The sequence below is a fragment of the Mesocricetus auratus genome, unplaced genomic scaffold (genome assembly GCF_017639785.1).
Source record: "Mesocricetus auratus isolate SY011 unplaced genomic scaffold, BCM_Maur_2.0 Super-Scaffold_100006, whole genome shotgun sequence".
NCBI lineage: Eukaryota > Metazoa > Chordata > Mammalia > Rodentia > Cricetidae > Mesocricetus > Mesocricetus auratus.
In genome coordinates, this window is record NW_024429190.1 from 27981155 (window position 1) to 28001009 (window position 19855).

Consider the following 19855-nt stretch of genomic DNA (forward strand, 5'->3'; position numbering starts at 1 on the left):
ATCTTCAAGATGTCACAGCCCTCTACACCACTCCCCTGTACTCCTATACTAATGACTAAACTTCATTAACTTTAGATAATGAGGGCCATCTGGATAGTTCATAGTCACATCTTGATGGTCAATTAGTTATTTCTAATTGAGAAAACAAGTTCCAGAATGGTGGGCCCTCGAAAACAGTGTATTGTTGAAGAAAATTCCCAGGAACTTTCTCATCATAAATCATTCCTCACTTACTGACAAGTTAGGTCAGTCATTGCTCTTATCACTATTAAGCATACAAAATATTTGCACAGGAAACTTGACATTTACTTGACTTCACCAATATGCTCTGGTGCCTAAAACTGAAAATTTTAATACATTTAATAACATACACCTAACTTAGGTCAATGAATAAGAAGAAATCATAAATGCAGTTATCCTTCATGTCTAAGATTGCTCATCTGTACATTTAACCAACCATGGATCAGGAATATATCAGGAAAATGCTAATTTCTTGTTCTAATACTTTATAGTATAGCAACCATTTGCTTTTACATTGTTTAAGACAGACTGTGTAATCTAGAGCTGGTTTAAAATGTGTGAGACAAAGAGTTGGGGAGATGACACAGTGATCAAAAGCACTAGCTACACTTGCAGAAGACCTGGGTTCGGTTCCCATCACTCATACCATGCAGGTCACAACCAGCTGAACTCCAGCTCTAAGAAATCCAATGCCTTCTCTTTCCTTTTTCCTTTCTTTCTTTCTTTTCTTTCTTTCTTCCTTTCTTCCTTCCTTTTTCTTTTTTTTCTCTTTCTTTTCAGCTGAGAACTGAACCCAGGGCCTTATGCTTGCTAGGCAAAAACCCTATCACTGAATTAAATTTCTAGCCCACCACCCTCCCCCCCCACCCATGGACTTCCAGGCACTGCCCTCACATCCACAAACTGTATTGATGTGCTCAAGTGCACACATGAACACACACAGGTGCACATGTGAACACACCACACACACACACATAATTTAAAAATAATAAAATAAATCTTAATAGATATTCCTAAGTTTAAGCAAATCCTAGTCCATTTTATATATGAGGTTGAGTATAAACAGTGGTTACTGGAACAACCACCCGGGAATCTCAAGGCTGACTCTGCTTTCTTCAAGGGAGAACAAATGGGACACCTACAACTTATATGAGATTCTCCTTTTAGTTTTAAAAAGAAACACTGAGGTCTGTTTGTCCTAACCATTCTCAAACATGCCATTTGTGGGCTAATATGCAAAGTCCCTCTGTTCCTGAGTTCATCTCCTTGATTTTCTACAGTCATAATCATTTTTCTACAAAGGAAATTGTAAAATTGTCTAAGAGGCAGCAGATGGCCGACCTAGGATAATGTTCTGGGTACGTGTGCCTCAGAACACAGTCTCCAGCTGTTTTATGCTGTTGCTCCTTTAGGTCACCTGTGCCTTCTATGCCTTCGTTAACATTTAAAAAGAATTTTCCCACAAGAAGCAAGTAATCCTGTACTAACCTTTCACATTTTTTTTCTGCTGAGTACATGATTGATGGGAATGGATATTTCCAAAGCAGTACATAAAAGAACACCTTGCCCTCACACGCTATATTTTAAAGAATAAAATTCTATGTACTTTATCTGGTGGGTTGCTTATTTCAACACCTTCACTTGCAGATCTAACGTAGATATGACAAAATTAGTACCATCTATCCAAAAGCACAAACTTTTTTAAGGGTGCTGTGTTTTATTTTGCAGAAGTGTGTATCCTGGGAATTCTTTCAGGAATTTAGCCAGACTTCCTCCCTTGTCACAATTGTATTTAAAATGTCAGAACTGATTAAGTTTAATGCTAAAATTCTGATTCAGTTTATTCAGCTCGCTGCCCTGTGATCCCTGTCCGTCATATCAATATTAATGATACTCCTTAGTACAGTCAAAAAAACCTGCTTTGATCAGATTTAAGAATAGCCTGCATTGTCATCCTCTCATATCCTCCCATGCATTCATGCATCCATAATTGTTAGAATTGACTCCCGGATCAAATATCTTTAAGCAAATGGAGAAATAGATCCAGTTGAATTGGCAGATGTTAATCATAGTAGAAAGTACTAGTTGAATCCCCATCAACACCTTGTCCTTTATTTGTCTTTTTTTATAGATATTCCTAGCTGGAATTCAATGTTTGGTGTACTGGAAAATTTGGTTAGACTCTCACTCATTTATTAATTAAGTACCCTTCTGTATTCCTCCAATTTGTATAAAAATGAATAGTTTAAACAGTGAATTCAAGGTGAAAAACTCCAGAAATAGTGATCCTGCCACAGAAATGACTGAATTATTTTGTGGATAGTAAGAAGTCCATTGTCTTCCCCATACCTTTTGAAATGTTTTTTTTCCTTTGTTTTACTTCTGCTAAGGTAGCTAGCTATATAAGAAAAGACTGTGCCCATTACTGATTCCCCTGGAATGCTGCTATCCCTAGGTCACTCCTGATCTCTCATCACTTCACCCTCTACCTTTCTACAAGGAGCCTCCTACATCATCTCTAAATCTCTCTCGTTCAGAAATCCCAATCCGTTCTTCCCCACAGCATATTTGAGAGCACTAGGAAACTTTCTTTCTCAGCATTCAAGTCATAGGCATTGTTATTTGTGGTTGTGATATGATGAATCAATGTTTCTCTTTCGCCACTCCCTCACGGACAAATTCAGTAAAAATGTGAGAAACTTTTCATTGCCATCACCATTATAGCCCAAACATGTTCACAGGGTCTGATACATGCCTGGCTTTTAAAAATATGGGGTGACACAAATAAGTGTAGTCCTCACCCCTCATCAAGCAAACTTCTCTTCTGAACAGATGGATACCATTACAAAAAACCACAACCAATCTAAATTCAAAGCTGTGGAAACCATTCCCAGTGTATACATCTATAAAACACACCCACACCTAAGGCTCGGGGAACATTATAGAATAAAGGGCAGAAAGAGTATAAGGACCAGAGTGTCAGGGGGTTTGACGTGATACTGTCTCCTACTATTGACAGAAGATAAATTCCACAAGTCTCACCAACATGACTGCCTAAGTGTGAGAACAAAGACAATGGCAGTATACTTGCAAAGTGAATGAGGAAAACCCAGGAGGCCTCACATTCAAAGTACTTCAGTAAAGCAAAGAATGCTGAGAGTGCGAGAAATAATCTTCCCCAAGGAAGAGAACACCATGTGGTTATCCATTACCAATGTTCAGCCTTGAAAACAAACATACAAATAGCATTTATATAGACGGAGCATACAGTTAGAAATATACATGTATATGCATATACATATGTGCTTGTAATAACACTTAATGAAAAAATGAGACCATGGATTCTAAAGACAGCAAGCAGGTGTGTATGGGAAAGTGTGGAAGGAGAAAGGAGAAGGGGGAAGTGATGTTATCATATTGTAATCTCAAATATGAAAGAAAACTTTTTTAAGTAGAGGAAGAAAGCTGGTCAGGTTACATGTCTTGGCAGCTCCATTTTGAGACTAAGGTGTTTTTGGAGAAATCTAGAAGGCAACAGTCTACTTTTCTTTGCAAAAGGCAAATCTGATAGGAAAGCCTTGCTGGGCTGATAGTAACATTATGAATTCTATAAAAAGTAAAGACATTTAGATAAATGATAATGTAATTAAGTAAAAGTCCATTTAGCAAAAATGGGGTGGTGTTAAAATACACATATTTGTTAAAGAATTATTACAAAACCCAGCAAAAAACAAACATTAAAGGCTACTTCAGTAAGTTGTAATAAGACATTTGAAAAAAAAAGATATGATGTGACCAGGGAATTAAGAAGGATGATAAGCATTAAGAGCCCCGTTGTATTTAAAAAAAGAATAGTAACACCAGTTATCTAAAACAGCACTTCTTAACACTGCACTGAGGCTTCCATCTTTGCTCTCTTCATGCTGCAGGGGCTCTGGGCTCGTGCTGACATTTCTTTTCCCCACTGAATGAAATAATGTTGTATTGTCTGGCTGAGCATAGTGCTGTCTGTTACTTTCCTATCTGCACTATCCATCTCTTTAGGTTAATTTCTCTTTCACAAAAAGACTATTTTAGCGACACAGTTAAACTTTACATCTTCAATTGTAAAACCTCCTTTATCAATGAAAAAAAGAGGTCCAGAAAATGAAACTAGTTCATTTCAAACATATATTTGTTTTATATTGCATATGGTTTCAGACGGAACATAAAAAACCTTGTATTGTTTTCACCAATGAGAATAGATTCTTCTCAGAATCTTCTGCTGGGTGATTCTTCAGCTGAATTCAGGTCTTATAAGTAAAACCTGATGATCCACTTTTTACCATTCTACCTAGGAAGTGATCATCACATTTTTTTTCATCCAAATCAGAGGATCCATGCAAGTGTACTTCAGTCGTAGTAGTAATTATCCTAAAACAGCAGATGTAAAATGGGACAGTCCTGAGCAAGTCAGAATGAATGGTCACATTACCATGAAATATCATGAAAATATTTTCATGAGGGCTTAGTAACCGATGACTTACAGCTATTTCTCAATGGTAGGACTTGGTGGAATCATACTCTTTTAGGTACATGGAAACCATCTTCCCATGCTCCTACACAGCTCCTGCAGTATGATATAGAGTTTGTTTATTTCCAACCCAAATTTTTGACAATCAAAGATACCCAGAAAACCTAATCAAAGAACTAGACATGACTTTGTCACAAAAACAATAATACCTCTATTTAGGACATGCATATGTAGTGTGCTGTCCTTGGGATGTTCTGGGTTGAACAGTTGTTGTAAACTATTTAATGACTGCATACAATGTATCACTCATCAGTCCCTGTCCTAAATGACAGCCATAGCACCAACTACCACAGCTCACTATTTCATCTGCAATATGGGAAAGCAACACAAACAAATAGCAACAATCTACTAACTCCTTTCCTTACCATGTTGAAAACTGGTACATGGGGAAAATTAATTTGCTTAACAAAAATGAAATCAGAAATGGCAAGAAACTACAGTGCCCCACACTATTGATTTATTATTGGAACTTTTAAAATTCAAAATAGAAAGCAAATAAGATTTCCTGAGATTCACAAAGTCAAAGTCTGTCTAAATCTGTATCTCTTGTGTCGTAGATGGATACAGCCTATGAACCGTCACACAAGCACATTGGCCTTAACCAACCAAATGGACTGGCATTTCCTCATGCCAAGTTAATACATAAAGAACTTCTTAGGGATTACAAGAGCCTCTTTATCTATGAAATAATCAGCCAGTAATATCAGTGTCAGTTCAATAGCCGTGTATTGGCCACACACACAAACACACACAAACACACACACATACACACACACACACACACCAAAAAGAACCCATAAATTCTTATGTACAACTTCAGTAATGGCTAATACTACTTTATGCTATTCATGTAAAGATAAGAAATGATAACATTAAGGTTGCTTTTGTTGTTAAGTTAGAGGAAAACCATTCACAAAGGATATGGCAATATGTTCAGCAAGCATTTCCTGAGCTATTTCTCTTGCCGCACTCCTTAACATATGGAATCTAGAGTGAAATTTCTTAGTAAGAAGGGAAGGTCAATTCTTTGTTTTGTATGTTTTCACTTAGAGATGAGAAACAGTCTGTGTTTTCTTTTCCTAGTTCAGCATTCTTCTCTGCTTTTACATTGGGAACCACCAAAAGGCAAAACTGCTCACTTTATCTTACTAGCCCAGGCATCTATCACAGCTCCACAGTCTTGATGAACTATGGTTGACCATGATTCAGTGGCTGGACCACAGTTAAAGTGAATGAAGAAGGAACCCCTTGCCTTTCCTTATTATTTGTAATGCAACTTCACATTTGGGGATACGCTAAAAATTGCATAGGATTAATGCTTTTACTTATCTCAAATGGTCTCTATTATCTTATTTTACAGACTCTTTGATATGAACTATTATAAACATCCTGTACCCCCAGGTGATTTTCATATCCCTGGTGTTGAATATAATGAATAATTCCATCAAAGTCTCTTACAGTAGCAGTACTGGAAATTACAAACATTAAATAAAATGTTTCAAAAGTACCTTACCATGTATGCATGTGTTTAAACTTTTCTATCACTGGTTTAAAGACAAAGAAATCCTCCTAGGGGGAAAAAATGAATGAGAGTTGCAGTACAATAAGTTCTTTTTTAAGAAATGGAAAGATAGAGTATGATAATAATATATGAGTGCATTTTTATACTTGCATCATAGAAAGATCTTAGAATTATAAGTAAATGACCCTTATTTGGTTGGCAGACCTTTATGCCAATGAGTAGTATGCTGTGTTTTACAACAAAAGGCTGCCTTGCAGCTCCTAAATTCACATACTAGCAAAGTAACATTCTTGATGGAAGTGAGCAACTGCTTATGTGGATGAAGCAATTTGTTCATTTATTGAACGAATACAGTTGAAAAGCTAACTTATAAATAAAACAGAGGGTGACAAAAACTTTTTAGAAATATTGCCTTTCTAGTCTTCCACCATGATTAGAGAATCTTTCTGTTGAAAATTATACCAGGCTGAATGTATTTGAAATAGCACAAATCATTGGAAGAAGTTTCCTCATAGATTATCAAGAATACAGTCCTATATAGCATACCTACTATCTACACGGTTATGCTCATAGTTTATTCATTTATAAAATTATTAGAGAGTGTTTAGGACCAACAGAGATATATTCTCACTCTTCATTAATAGATACAACTTATACATCTTAATCTATCTGAAAGTCTTTGAAAAGTATATTCTCGTGCTCTCTGTCTCTGTCTATCTATCTATTTATCTCTCATTTACTTTCTTTTTTCTTTATAAAACAGTGGAGTGGTTAATAAGTATTTCATCAGTCTTTTTAGTGACATGTAAGAGAGAACCAAAATGCTTTACTCTAGATTTAGAAAACCTTAAAGAATATGAAGATTATGTTTTTGTATAGTTGGGTGGTTTTTCGAAATAGGGTTTCTCTGTGTTGTTTTTGGAGGCTGTCTTGAAACTTTCTCTGTAGACCAGGCTGGCCTCGAACTCATAGGGATCTTCCTGCCTCTGCTTCCCAAGTGCTGGGATTAAAGGTGTGAGCCACCAACACCTGACGAAGATTATATTTTCAAACATAAAACTACAACATAAACCAATTAAAAGAAGTATGTTCCAAATTGTTCAATTTAAAAATCACCCTGTTTATGTTAAGGTCAAAATATATACAACTATCCCGTTATTTTGTCAAGATAGTAGTCACCATTGAATACACTTCTGTTACCACCCAGAAGCATGATGAGGGAGACTACAGGGACAGGGGTAAATATATTTTTCATTATAGACCCGAGTCACTTTGAATAAATTACTTATGAATAGTTTCTTGGTATTCATTTGGGTATACATTTTACACTTCAATTAATAATAGCATGTGATTAAATGTAAAAATTAAGGAAATTTTTAAGTGCTCAAATGTCCTTTTCCTAATTCAGTAATATCTATAGGGTCGCATACAAATCACACACCACTTTATCAGCATTGCCTGGAGACTGTTTAGCAGAAGAGCCAATATTGAACATAGGCTTGTGATCTTCTGACCCCATATCTTGAGCGGGTCCCCTATTGTGCTTCATTTTCAAACATGAGCTGTGATGCAGCCTATTGGCTTGAAGCCTGCCCACCTTCCTTGGAAAAGTAACACTACTCCCCTGTTTCAGGTGAGCTGTGTGAGGAAAAGCTGGACTTCTGTGCCCAGGACCTGAACCCCTGCCAGCATGACTCCAAGTGCATCTTGACACCTAAGGGATTCACGTAAGTCTGGGGCAGCTTGGAGTTCACAGTGAGGTGTGGGCTAGGGGTTTTACTTGAGGAACCTGCCTCCTCTACCATCCTTAGCTTCACACTTTTGCCAAAGATGGAGTGGGGGTGAGGGGTTGGGAGGATTAGGGGGTTGGGGAGGAGGGGAGGGAGAGGGAACTGAAAGTGACATGCCTAAAAAGTTAAATTTAAAAAAAGAGAAAAATTGGTCACATATACCCTAGTGCTTATGGCTGTTTTGCAAATATTCCTGTGCACCAAAGACCTTTATTAGCACACTTGAAAAAATAAAAATAAAACTAGGAAACTTTTGTTTCCTACAATGTCTAGGAAGCCCGTAGTGGAACAGAACAACCTTAGAATCAGCTTCCTTACATTTATTTAAAGGCCAATCCAATTAAGTTTCTTACCTCTACCTGGTAAACTTATTTTAAAAATGAGAAATTGATTTTTATGTAACTGAAAAGTCTATGATCTAAAACAGTCAACTGACTCTCTAGGCTGGATAAAGAAGCACGACACTGTGGCCAGGTTACTCCTATTTCTAGCTTGCAACTGTGACCTTGCTGGTATTATTGATAAGGACCATTACTAACCTTGTTCCTGAAATCTAAGGCATCAGGTTCACACTGTGTAAAGAGCTCCTTCATGTGAGCTAAAAAATTTATCAAAATCATTTTCCTCCAGCAGTGTTTCTGAAATATTCTCCGTTCTAAATTAGGTGATACCTTTGCTACAACTTTGAAATATGTTGATGATCTGTGAGAAGTTTTAGATTAAATTCTTCATTTTTAAAGAAATTTAATTCTTTATTAATTATTTTTCCCAGGCTGGTCACATTTTCCCTTCCCTCCATCCTCTCCTCCCAGTCCTGTCCACTAACATCCCTTCCCAACTGCCCAGTCATCCTTTCTCTTGAGAAAAGGGCAGCCTTTCATCTATATCAGCCAGTCATGGCATGTCAAGTTGGAGGAAGGCAGGAGAGATGACTCAGCTATTAAAGTGTAGCTCACAACCAAAAATAGAAAATCTTCATTTGAAAAACAAGGAAACATTAGCCCAAAGATGTCCAACAGCTGAGCAAAGGTCACATGTTATCTTACTGGCAGAACTGAAGTCAGACTTCATATTTTGTGGTTATGTGATTCATGGAAGCCATATTCCTACTAATAGGTTTTCTAGTTTACTAGTACCTCAGTTGCCTTGGAACAGAAGGTAGACTATATTGGGGGGGATGACAAAGCTATATTCAGGAATTAAGCCATTCTTACATAAGACAAGTGGCAAAGATCTCTTCTACTCCAATAGCTGGTGTTTATGCAGTAGCTACCATCAAAGGTTAAACTGAGTTAAATAATTATAAAATTTTCTTTTGATAATATTATTAATTTGATTTAAAATCTAAATTTTTAGAGCACATGGATATAGTTGGAGCACATACTGATTATTTTCACTATTGAGAAAGAATGAGTGTAGATCTGAGTTCATCTTACAATGTATTTCAGTTTACAATTCTAGCCCAAAACTAAAGTCTTGTTAATGTTTTTTTATTTTATACACAATACTGAATTGCAATTTATTCTACAAAACTCTGTAGATAAATTGCTGTAACTCCTAAAGGCTTTGATCTGCCCACAATTGAAGTTGGGTCAAAACCACATCTCGTATGTGAAGTAAGCACCACCACTTTGCAGAGAATTAACAAAGATGATTTCCTGGGACACTGTATCTGATAAACAGAATTCACAGAACTTTGTGTAATTCTAAGACAAGTTATTAGTAAGACTTAATGGAAAAACTTCTAAATGAGAAGAGCTTGTCTTAAACAAAGGACTGATTCTTAATTAAGTATTTTCTATTACTAGCAATTAGGTTGCATACTCTCAAGAGTCTGAATTGCTGGATTCTGGAAGGACTGATTTGAAAGCCCACTGCTTTCAGCAGTCAGTAATTCATGAGCTCATTTCAGAGCTGTATGTATTTGAGCTGCAAACAGGTTAAGTCAGAGTGAGTGCTATTACTCCCATCTTATAAATAATTGCACACTGTGGGAAGTACAGCTACAGAAAGAAAATGGTCTTGAAAAGTGAACAAGGGGAAGCCAGTAGAGAAAATCTTTACTGAGAAATGTTATTTGAACAAGTTGTAATGTTACTTCAATTTCATTTTCTTATTACTAAGTTACCAGAGCTGGTTTTACTTTTCATACTTTCTTATACATTTCATAAATCTCCTGAATTGCTTTGGATGTTTTTAGAGCATGATATGCCATAAGCAGTATTTTGAAGACTACATCTTTCTTAGTTAACATCTAGAGTCCTAAACAGTATATTTTATATTCTGTATATCCTCCCTCAGATAGTAGAATTGAAGAGATGTGATGGGATTTGTTGGTAATAGAAGATTTGGAGAATTCTTATTTAAATGTTCCTGCTTTAAAACAAGAGAAAGACAGGATAATCAGTCATGATATAGCTGCTAGTTTTGAAGGGCTTAAAAAATAGTGTTTGGGGGAAAAAGAGGGCATAAAATATCTCCTAGACAGCTACTGTGGTAAAACGTGTGGTTCTCCTATCTTTTACTTTGATTTTCTTTACTCAGATAAATAATTCAGAGCATTTCAAAGTGTGTCTTCTCTTTTTAGTGCTCAGCACTTCAGCGGCGCTGCCCACATTAACATTGATGGAAGTTCTCTTCCAGGGCCTCGTCCATCTATTTGAGAATGTGTATGAACACTTAGGGTCCATTTAGTTTCAAGCTTGCTGTTTACTTCACGTTATGGTGATTTAGTATTAAAACCAACCAGCTTCCTTCAGTGCAAGCATGTTTACACAGTGAGCTCATTTTGTTTCTAGTCCATACATGCAACCTGAATGGCCCTCTTAGAAGAACTATTCTCTCGTTTGTTTTAATACATCAGCTCTCCAGTAAATAACCTGATATCGCAGCTTTAGACAATACCCTTGGCACTCAGTAATGGCACATTCAATCAGGTATTTTCCTAACTATCTTTATTCACTTAAACACTAAATTTTTATAGAATACTGTGTTATTAGTAAAGGATACATATAAAGATATTTCTAGAGTTATCAATACTCATAGTTAAGAAAATATGAATTGCTCATTGATGGTGAAGATATAGAACAATATACTAATTACTTTATACATACTATTTTATTTAATATTTAACATGCTTGCACAGCAGAAATTATTATGCCATTCTATAGATAAGAGGGGGACACTTAGACTTACATACCTTAGCTAAAATTATGTTTTATAGCATGTGAAATACACCTATTATAGGAAGACAGATGATGAAAGATGTTATTTCATTTGGAATTTTAAAAGCTGAACTCATAAAATCAGAGTATAGGGTAAATGCCACATTTTAGGTGTAATGAAAATAAATGAATGTTATTCCCCAATATTAAGATTCTATAGGGAGGAGATTATGAGTGAGTTCTGAGAGCTAATGTAGAAACAGTGAGCAAATGTAGCTGCATCATACATTTGCTAAGAGATCATAGTTACTCTAGCCATTAACGTGAAAAAGGGGGGTTAAGGTATCTATGGGACGTGTATTAGTTTCTTCTCCTTGTGATGTGATAAAGCAGCCTGACAAAAACAGCTGGGAGATGAAGGAGTTTACCCTGGCTCATAATTCAGTGTACAGTTCATCATGGCCAGGTGGTTAGGATGACAGGAGGAAACAGCTGGACAAATCACAGCAACAATCAGAAAACAGAGAAAGATTAATACAGATGTCCATTCAATTCCCTTTCTTCATCTGTACAATTGGTGTAATGTTTCTGAGCTGTAGAACGCTGGAATGCTAGTTCACTGGACTGTGTACTGCACCAAGGAGATGCTCTAAGAGTATAGTCTGTATCACTCCATTCCTTCATCATTAGTAGAATTAACACCTTTTCTGCCTCTACACACTCCAAGTGACGAAGCTAAAGAAGCACACATAGAATTGATGCCAGAATTTTTAGGACCCTACTCTCCCTACTGAGTTTCGGGGCTCAACCTTCATACCTGGGGAGGTGCTTAGTCTTACTGCCATCTTTTGTTGATATCCATGAGAGGCCTGTTCTTTCCTAAACAAGATGGAGGAAGAGTGAATCTGGAGATTAGAACAGAGTGGGTGGGGGGAGTTACTGGGAAGAGAAACTGCACCCAGGATTAGATAGATAGACAGAAAGATAGATAGATAGATAGATAGATAGATAGATAGATAGATAGATAGATAGATGCTTTGACTAAAGAAATTCTGTATTTGATCCCAACCTGTCAATTCAATCCAATTTTTCCATAATGATAATTTTAACTCAGGGTGTCCAATATAGTTAATTTCATTTTTCATCATTGATATTGTGTTCTAATGTTTCTAGTCTGTGACAAAATAAAACCATTACTACTTTTGAAATATATTTAATATCCTTTGTAAATTTGCCAGTCATGGTAGCACATGACTGTAATTGCAGAACTCAGGAGTCAGAAGCAGGATGATTGCAGCAAGTTTATAAATTTCCTTTATAAATTAACATATAAGACTTTCATTATCAAAATGAACAATGGAATTAGGAACAGAAATAAAGGATACTTCAGGTAATATAGGTGGAGAACGGGAAAGGAAGGAAATAAAAACCCTGCTACAGTGAGCTTCTTTGTGTTTGGATTTAGGTTGCCCCTGATCATTAAGGAGTTAATTAGCATTCCCCTGACAGTAAGAAAACCATGCTTCACAGTGTAACCTGTGCAGTTTTCTGGACATCTCTTAATTATGTTTTCACGTTAAGGTGGTGCCATTTTACCCAGATAAAATCTCATTTCTTTCTGTGATGCTTTGACTCAGTCAAAAGTTTGAAATTTCATCTCCTTGGTGAAATAGGTGTGACTGCACTCCAGGATATATTGGTGAGCACTGTGACATTGACTTCGACGACTGCCAAGATAACAAGTGCAAAAATGGTGCTCACTGTACTGACGCAGTGAATGGTTATACGTGCATCTGTCCTGAAGGCTACAGGTGAGGACGAGAGTATGCTTCTGTGTTTAGGGAGATATCACTAGGACTCTAGCTCATCTAATCTAACCGAGTTTTTCCCTTGTATTTCTCAGTGGTTTGTTCTGTGAGTTTTCTCCACCCATGGTGCTCCCTCGTACCAGCCCCTGTGATAATTTTGATTGTCAGAATGGAGCTCAGTGCCTCATCAGGATCAATGAACCAGTGTGCCAGTGTTTGCCTGGCTACCTGGGAGAGAAGTGTGAAAAACTGGTCAGTGTGAATTTTGTAAACAAAGAGTCCTATCTTCAGATTCCTTCAGCCAAGGTTTGGCCTCAGACGAACATTACACTTCAGGTGAGAGGTCATCTCCAAGGAGAAAAGCTGATTGGGGGGTCCGTTTAGCTGCCTGACAGAGTGAAGAATATCATCCCCGGGTGAAAAGCTTCAGAATTTTTGCTTTCAAGAGCCAGTACATTAATTCACTAAAGGGTTGGGATTTGTAGGAGGGGAGGCACCAAAGTTGCCTCTTAGTGAAGGTATTTGCCCAGTAATTTTTAGGGCTCTACCCTTATTCTGCACATGGGAAAGGTGTTTCTTAGGAAACTTACAGCTGAGAAACGCACAGTTGAGAGGAAACACCTTGACATGACCATCACCTGTAGCTATTCTTCCAGCGCCTTGAGGAAAAGGCATGGAATTAACAAACATTTTTATGTCTTACTATTAAGAAATTACCATTAAGCAAAACTTTCACATGCCTAAAGTGTGGAATTGCACACTTTAGATTAAGGATAATAAGTGTAGAGTATTTGGACAAACCAGTGCTAAGTTCTTGCTTAATCAGAAAGCAAAATTATTTAGTATATTTCAAATTTAAATGACCTTGCCCACTTCCTATAGGCTTCCTCCCATTTATTTTTCATTTTTTTTACCCTGACACTGACAGGGGCAAGGCTTCTGAAATTATGAGACAAGGACCGCGGGAGAGAGGCAGATTTCCTTTCAACATCTCTCTTCACACCATCCACTTTCTATTTCTTGCCACATTGAATAATTAAGTGAGGTTCACTGGTGTTGGGGCTTTTCAATTATAACATTTAAATCCTTTTAAAGCCCCAAAAGAAAAAAAGCAATATAAAAGCAGATATATCCTATTTCTTCCTGCCCATGGCATGAGAGTAAATAACTTTGTATGGATTTGGAGAATCCATTTTGGTTAATATAATCACATTTAGGATATGTAAATAATAAAGCTCCTAGCAAAACAAAACTACAGATACATGAACATTTCCAGCAAAGACAATTCTGACATGACATCTAAGAGGTTTCCTTAAGTATCTGTTACTTTTCTTAAGGTTTTTTATTTATTTACAACACAATTCCAAGACAGGTTGCCTTTAAGCAGTAATTTCAACAAGCCTTATTTTCTCATAGACCCAAAACAAACCTTAGTGGAAAGCCATGATTCACTTAGCAGCCTGTTTCTTTGGATGAATGCATTTGGTTGACTGTGCATCCTAACATCAGGACTACCTCCTACTAGATTGCCACAGATGAAGACAGCGGCATCCTTCTGTATAAGGGAGACAAAGACCACATTGCTGTGGAACTCTATCGAGGGCGAGTTCGAGCCAGCTATGACACCGGCTCTCACCCAGCTTCGGCCATTTACAGGTGAAGATCTCTCAAATACTGGTAAAGGTGAAAAAAACTTACTCAATGAAGAATTGTTTCTCTTCTACAATTCTATAATGCGAAGGGGCTGGAAATATTTTGGTGATAGCAGGTGGCTTAGTTCTTTATGAACTGCTATATCAGGGAACTTGAGACTAAGTAACATAAAAATCAGAGATTTATTTTTTTATAATTTGCAAACTTTAAAATCTAGGATAAGGACACCCACATCTTGCAAAGAAGTACCTTTTAGCAGTATCTTCTTAGAGTGGAAGGCAAAAGGGCAAAACAAACAAACGAAACAACCGACATGCCAGAGAGATGGGAAGGGAAGAGGGCTGGCCAGTCCCTTCATTAGGGACGCACTCATACTAACTACCCCACTCCCTGAAGCTTCAGGCTTTATGCAGGTGAGGGCAAGCCCTGATGACCTAATGACCTTGTGGCTTCCCTACCCTTCAACAAGGTGGCATTGGAAGTTAGATACTTTTTGGTGGATTAAATGACATACTCAAGCTTTTCCAATAACTTTATAATTCATTAGTATTAATAATCCTCAGTAATCCAGCAAACATTTTTGCACATGTGAAAATAATGGTAGAAATCTGTAGATCAGGGATCCTAAGTTAATGCATAGTTTTTTCTAGGCAGATAACTTAAGTGAATTAAGAAAGTCAACTTTAGAGAAGCACTATGCTCATTCTTTAAAAGGTCTGTTTTTATAACTATATATTCCTCTATGATAAAAGAGTTTTGATGTAGGCAATGTAATAGAAGTGTTTGTGATGGGAGGCAACTAAAATCAGATTTCTTTCCACTCAGTTCTCCTTGGGTGCTGTCATGTAAAAATGATTGTTCCAAGTCTATCGTTCATTTATTTTCTAAGTATGAGTTTTTCTCTCCTTTATATATTGATTTACATTGTTGTTGTTTTGAGAAGGAGTTTCTCTGTTTAATACTGTCTGTGCTGGAGTTCTGTTTGTAAATCACACTGGACTGGGACTCAGAGAGTCACCTGTCTGCCTCCTGAGTGCTAGGTTTAAAGGCCTGTGGCATCATGCCCAGATTGATTCGTATTTATAGCACCATATTTATGAACAAAATGCATCTCTAGACCAAATACACTTTACAAGTTATTGGGTGTTGACTCTGACATATAGTAAGTGATCTCAATCTTATTGGTGTTATCTGTACATATATAATGTATTTCAAAGCCTCAGTAGTTTATTGGCTCCTTCATAGACAATTCTAGGAAAGTAGATGCCAATTGTAGCCATGAGTGGATTATGATCAGTTCTGCTGGTGGTGAGCTAGCCCTCTTAGGGTTATTTAAAGCATGGAAACAGACACATAATTATTGGTTTTCAAGTGGAATACAATGGTTATTTCACCTCCAAATTTTGATGAGTTACTGCCAACATTTTATGTATCATTAAACTTCAAATTATATAATGCTTCAGCCCATAAAAAGATTTCATAAGTTTGTGGTTTATTTTATTTTATTTTTTGCTTTTTCATGACAATAATGCAGTATAGAACGCTTCCAAACCATAGTAAAGATTCTTGTGTTGGCCTATTAAAGTTAGAGTTCACATAAAATATACCAAAATATTTCTGGATAAGTTGGAGGAATCCAAGTGATTTTACCCAGATGAAAACTTACTGAAATGGGCATTTTGTATTTGTTTGATTCTATGTTCATGGCCATTTTGTTTGCCTCAATTAAAACAACATGTGTTCTGTGACAATTATAAAAAAAATACTATGTTGCATATTTTCCACTCTCCATTTAAAACTAAAAGCTCGTATTTCTGTCAGAACAGTATATAATAGAGACATGTGTAGTCAGGTCTTGGCAAACGGGTTGCATTTAATTCTTGTTTCTCAAATTAAAACACGCAATTTGAAAAAGCTATTACTTTTGCCTAAAGATCAGGTATTATATTATACTAACTTAAAATTCTTGAATGACAAGAAAATTAATAATGGTTTACCAAAAGGTAGAAAGGCAGGAAGGAAAGAAAAAAATGAGGAAATCTTGGCAAGAAATAGAGTGATTATCAAGGTATAACATAACATGAGTATTAAAAACCCAGAGACAAGATACTGGGATTCTAGGTAAAGGTTAGGAAAACAAAGCAGCCAGCCAGAAGCTCTTACTCTTTTCCAAGGCTGAAATGGAGATCCTGTCTTCCCTGTGACTGGAAATCGAATCCCACATGAGACCCTTTGCTTCTTCCTTGTTTTCCTCTCTAATGCTAGGATTGAAAGCAGGAGCTTTGTTACTTTTAGACTGATTCACTCTCATGTAACCCTGGGTGGCCTCCAACTCACAGAGATCCATCTGCCTCTGTCTTCTGAGTGCTGGGATTAAAGATGTGTGCCACCACTGTCCAGCTTTTATGGCTGTGGCTAACATTGCATTCTGATCCTTCAGGCAAGCTTTATTAAATCATAAATAATATATCACCACAGTACAACAACCAATCTAAAGTAAAAAGTAGAAGGCAGGTTGTGATAGACTATGCCTTTAATCCCAGAATTTGGGAAGCAAAGGCAGGCAAGTAAGATCAAGGCCAGTCTGATCTACATAAGTAGTTTCAGAAGAGTCAGGGCCACATGATAGAGAGACACTGTATCAAAAAATAAACAAAGAAAAATGTATCGACAGTGTCAGCAGAGAGTAAAGGAATACAAATACTTATATCCCCATTATTTACATCAAGTAAAGTTTGGCATAAAAAAAGGAGGGGTGAAGCATGATTTTTACATGGATGCCACTGCACATTATTTTGAGTTTTGAACCATTTGAATGTCATCAGCATTTGAACAAAGTCTTGATATAATAGAAAAAGAATTATGCCCTGGAAAGTCTGTATTAGACATGTGTCATCACCATCAGGTCTTCACCTAAGTATGTAGATAATAAATATAGTGTTGTCCTTGTGAGATTGTGCTGGGAAGCAAAATAAGCAAAATATCCTGACAATTAATGTAAATTAAAAATAATAACTACTGGCATCATAGATTCAGAATTACCCAAAATTACATTTAAAAAAATCTTCAGTACAAGGCCAAGTGTCCATCACATTCTTTATTCACCGAATGGCTTCGAGGCATCCAGGGTGGGGTGGGTGTGTTTCTAATCATCTCTTTCATTCTGTGTCCACGGTGAAGTTCAACACTGCTCTGATTTTGTGGCTTATCTCCATCAGTGGGAAAATGGCACAGACTTTGTGCTTCCTCCCCCTTTTCTCATAGTTGTGAAGGAAGACTACACTTCATCAATGCTTTAGGAAAAAAACTCATCAATAGCACCAGTGCAATCAGCTCTTGTGAGTTACTTAATCCTCAGTTAAATGTTCAAATCATATTTCCTCTCAGCTCATTATAACATTCTTAAAAGCACATGCTGTTGCTTTAAAAGACATAATTAAATATTCTTTTTTTAATATTTGTTTTTAAATTTAAATTAGAAACAAGATTGCTTCACATGTCAATCCCAGGTCCCTCTCCCTTTCCCTCCCATGCCGTCACACCTACCCCACCCAAAACCTCCTCATTTCCCCAGAGTGGGTGAGGCCCTCCATGGGGGTGTCCATAGTCTGTCATTTCATCTAGGGCAGGGCCTAGACCCTCCCCCAAGAGTCCAGACTGAGAGTGTATCTCTGATTGTTGGATGGGCACCCAAAGTCCATCTATATGACAGGGATAAATATTGACCCAAGGCCCAATAGATTGCCTAGACCTCCTCACTGACAACCACATTCAGGGGGTCTTGATCAGTCCCATGCTGGATTCTCAGCCAGCAGTCTGGGATTCAAGAGCTAACCCTTGTCAGAGCAACTGTTTCTGGGTGTTAAACCATCCAAGTCTTAACCACTTTGCTCATCAGTCCTCCCTCTCTGTCACTGGGTTCCTTGAGTTCAGCTCACTGGTTAGCTGTGGGAATCTGCTTCCATCAGCCATTGGATGAAGTTTCTGTTCCCCAGACTCTCTGGCCGTGGGATTGTAGGTTAGCACTCCCCAGATCTATGTCTAAAATCCATATATGAGAGAGTACATACCATGTTTGTTTGGTTTTTTTGACTGGGTGACCTCACTCATGATGGTTTCTTCTAGTGCCATCCATTTGCCTGCAAATTTCAGGATTCCATTGTTTTTTTCTGCTAAGTAATACTCCATTGTGTAAATGTACCACATTTTCTCTATCCACTCTTCAGTTGAGGGGCATCTAGGTTGTTTCCAGGTTCTGGCTATTACAAATAATGTTGCTATGAACATAGTGGAGCAGATGCCCTTGTTGTATGAATTTGCCTCATTTGTATATATGCCTAAGAGTGGAATTGCTGGGTCTTGTGGTAGATTAATTCCCATTTTCCTGAGGAATCTCCATACTGATTTCCAAAGAGGCTGTACGAGTTGGCACTCCCTCCAGCAGTGGAGGAGTGTTCCCCTCTCTCCACATCCTCTCCAGCATAAATTGTCTTCAGTGTTTTTGATTTTAGCCATTCTGACAGGAGTAAGATGGTATCTCAGAGTTGTTTTGATTTGCATTTCCCTGATGGCTAAGGATGTTGAGCACTTTCTTAAGTGTCTCTTGGCCATTTTAGCCTCCTCTATTGAGAATTCTCTATTTTGTTCTGTACCCCACCTTTTAATTGGATCCTTTGGTGTTTTGGAGATTTGCTTCTTGAGTTCTTTGTAAATTTTGGAGATCAGCCCTCTGTCAGATGTCGGGTTAGTGAATATCTTTTCCTATTCTGTGTACTGCCTTTTTGTCTTGTTGACTGTGTCCTTTGCCTTACAGAAGCTTTTTAGTTTCAGGAGGTCCCATTTGTTAATTGTCGATCTTAGTGTTTGTGCCACTGGTGTTATGTTTAGGAAGTAGACTCCTGTAGCAACTCGTTGAAGAGTATCTCCCACTTTCTCTCCTAAAAGTTTCAGTGTGGCTGGATTTATGTTGAGATCTTTGATCCATATGTTAAGGTCTTTGATCAATTTGGACTTAAGTTTTGTGCATGGCGATAGACATGGATCTAGTCAGATTCTTCCACATGCCAATATCCAGTTATGCCAGCACCATTTGTTGAAGATGCTTTCTTTTTCCATTGTATACTTTTAGCTTCTTTGACGAAGATCAGATGTTCATACATGTATGGGTTCATATCAGGGTGTTCAATTCCATTCCATTGATCTACCTGTCTATTTTTGTGCCAATACCAAGATGTTTTCAGGACTACAGCTCTGTAATAGAGCTTAAAGTAAGGGATAGTGCCTGAAATGCCCCCCTTTCCAGTCAGCTCTTTTAGTACTCCCCT

General features: G+C 37.3%; 1 protein-coding gene across 4 annotated transcripts in view; it reads left to right on the forward strand.

Annotated features, from left to right (window-relative positions):
* Slit2 (slit guidance ligand 2) overlaps positions 1–19855 on the forward strand; it is a 313096-nt gene that overhangs the window by 270224 nt on the left and 23017 nt on the right. For all 4 annotated transcript variants that reach the window (XM_040747061.1, XM_040747063.1, XM_040747062.1 and 1 more), the window contains 4 exons: positions 7750–7843; positions 12744–12881; positions 12974–13214; positions 14404–14534. In XM_040747061.1, the coding sequence (XP_040602995.1) occupies positions 7750–7843; positions 12744–12881; positions 12974–13214; positions 14404–14534 (604 nt within the window). The remainder of the gene's footprint in view (positions 1–7749; positions 7844–12743; positions 12882–12973; positions 13215–14403; positions 14535–19855) is intronic.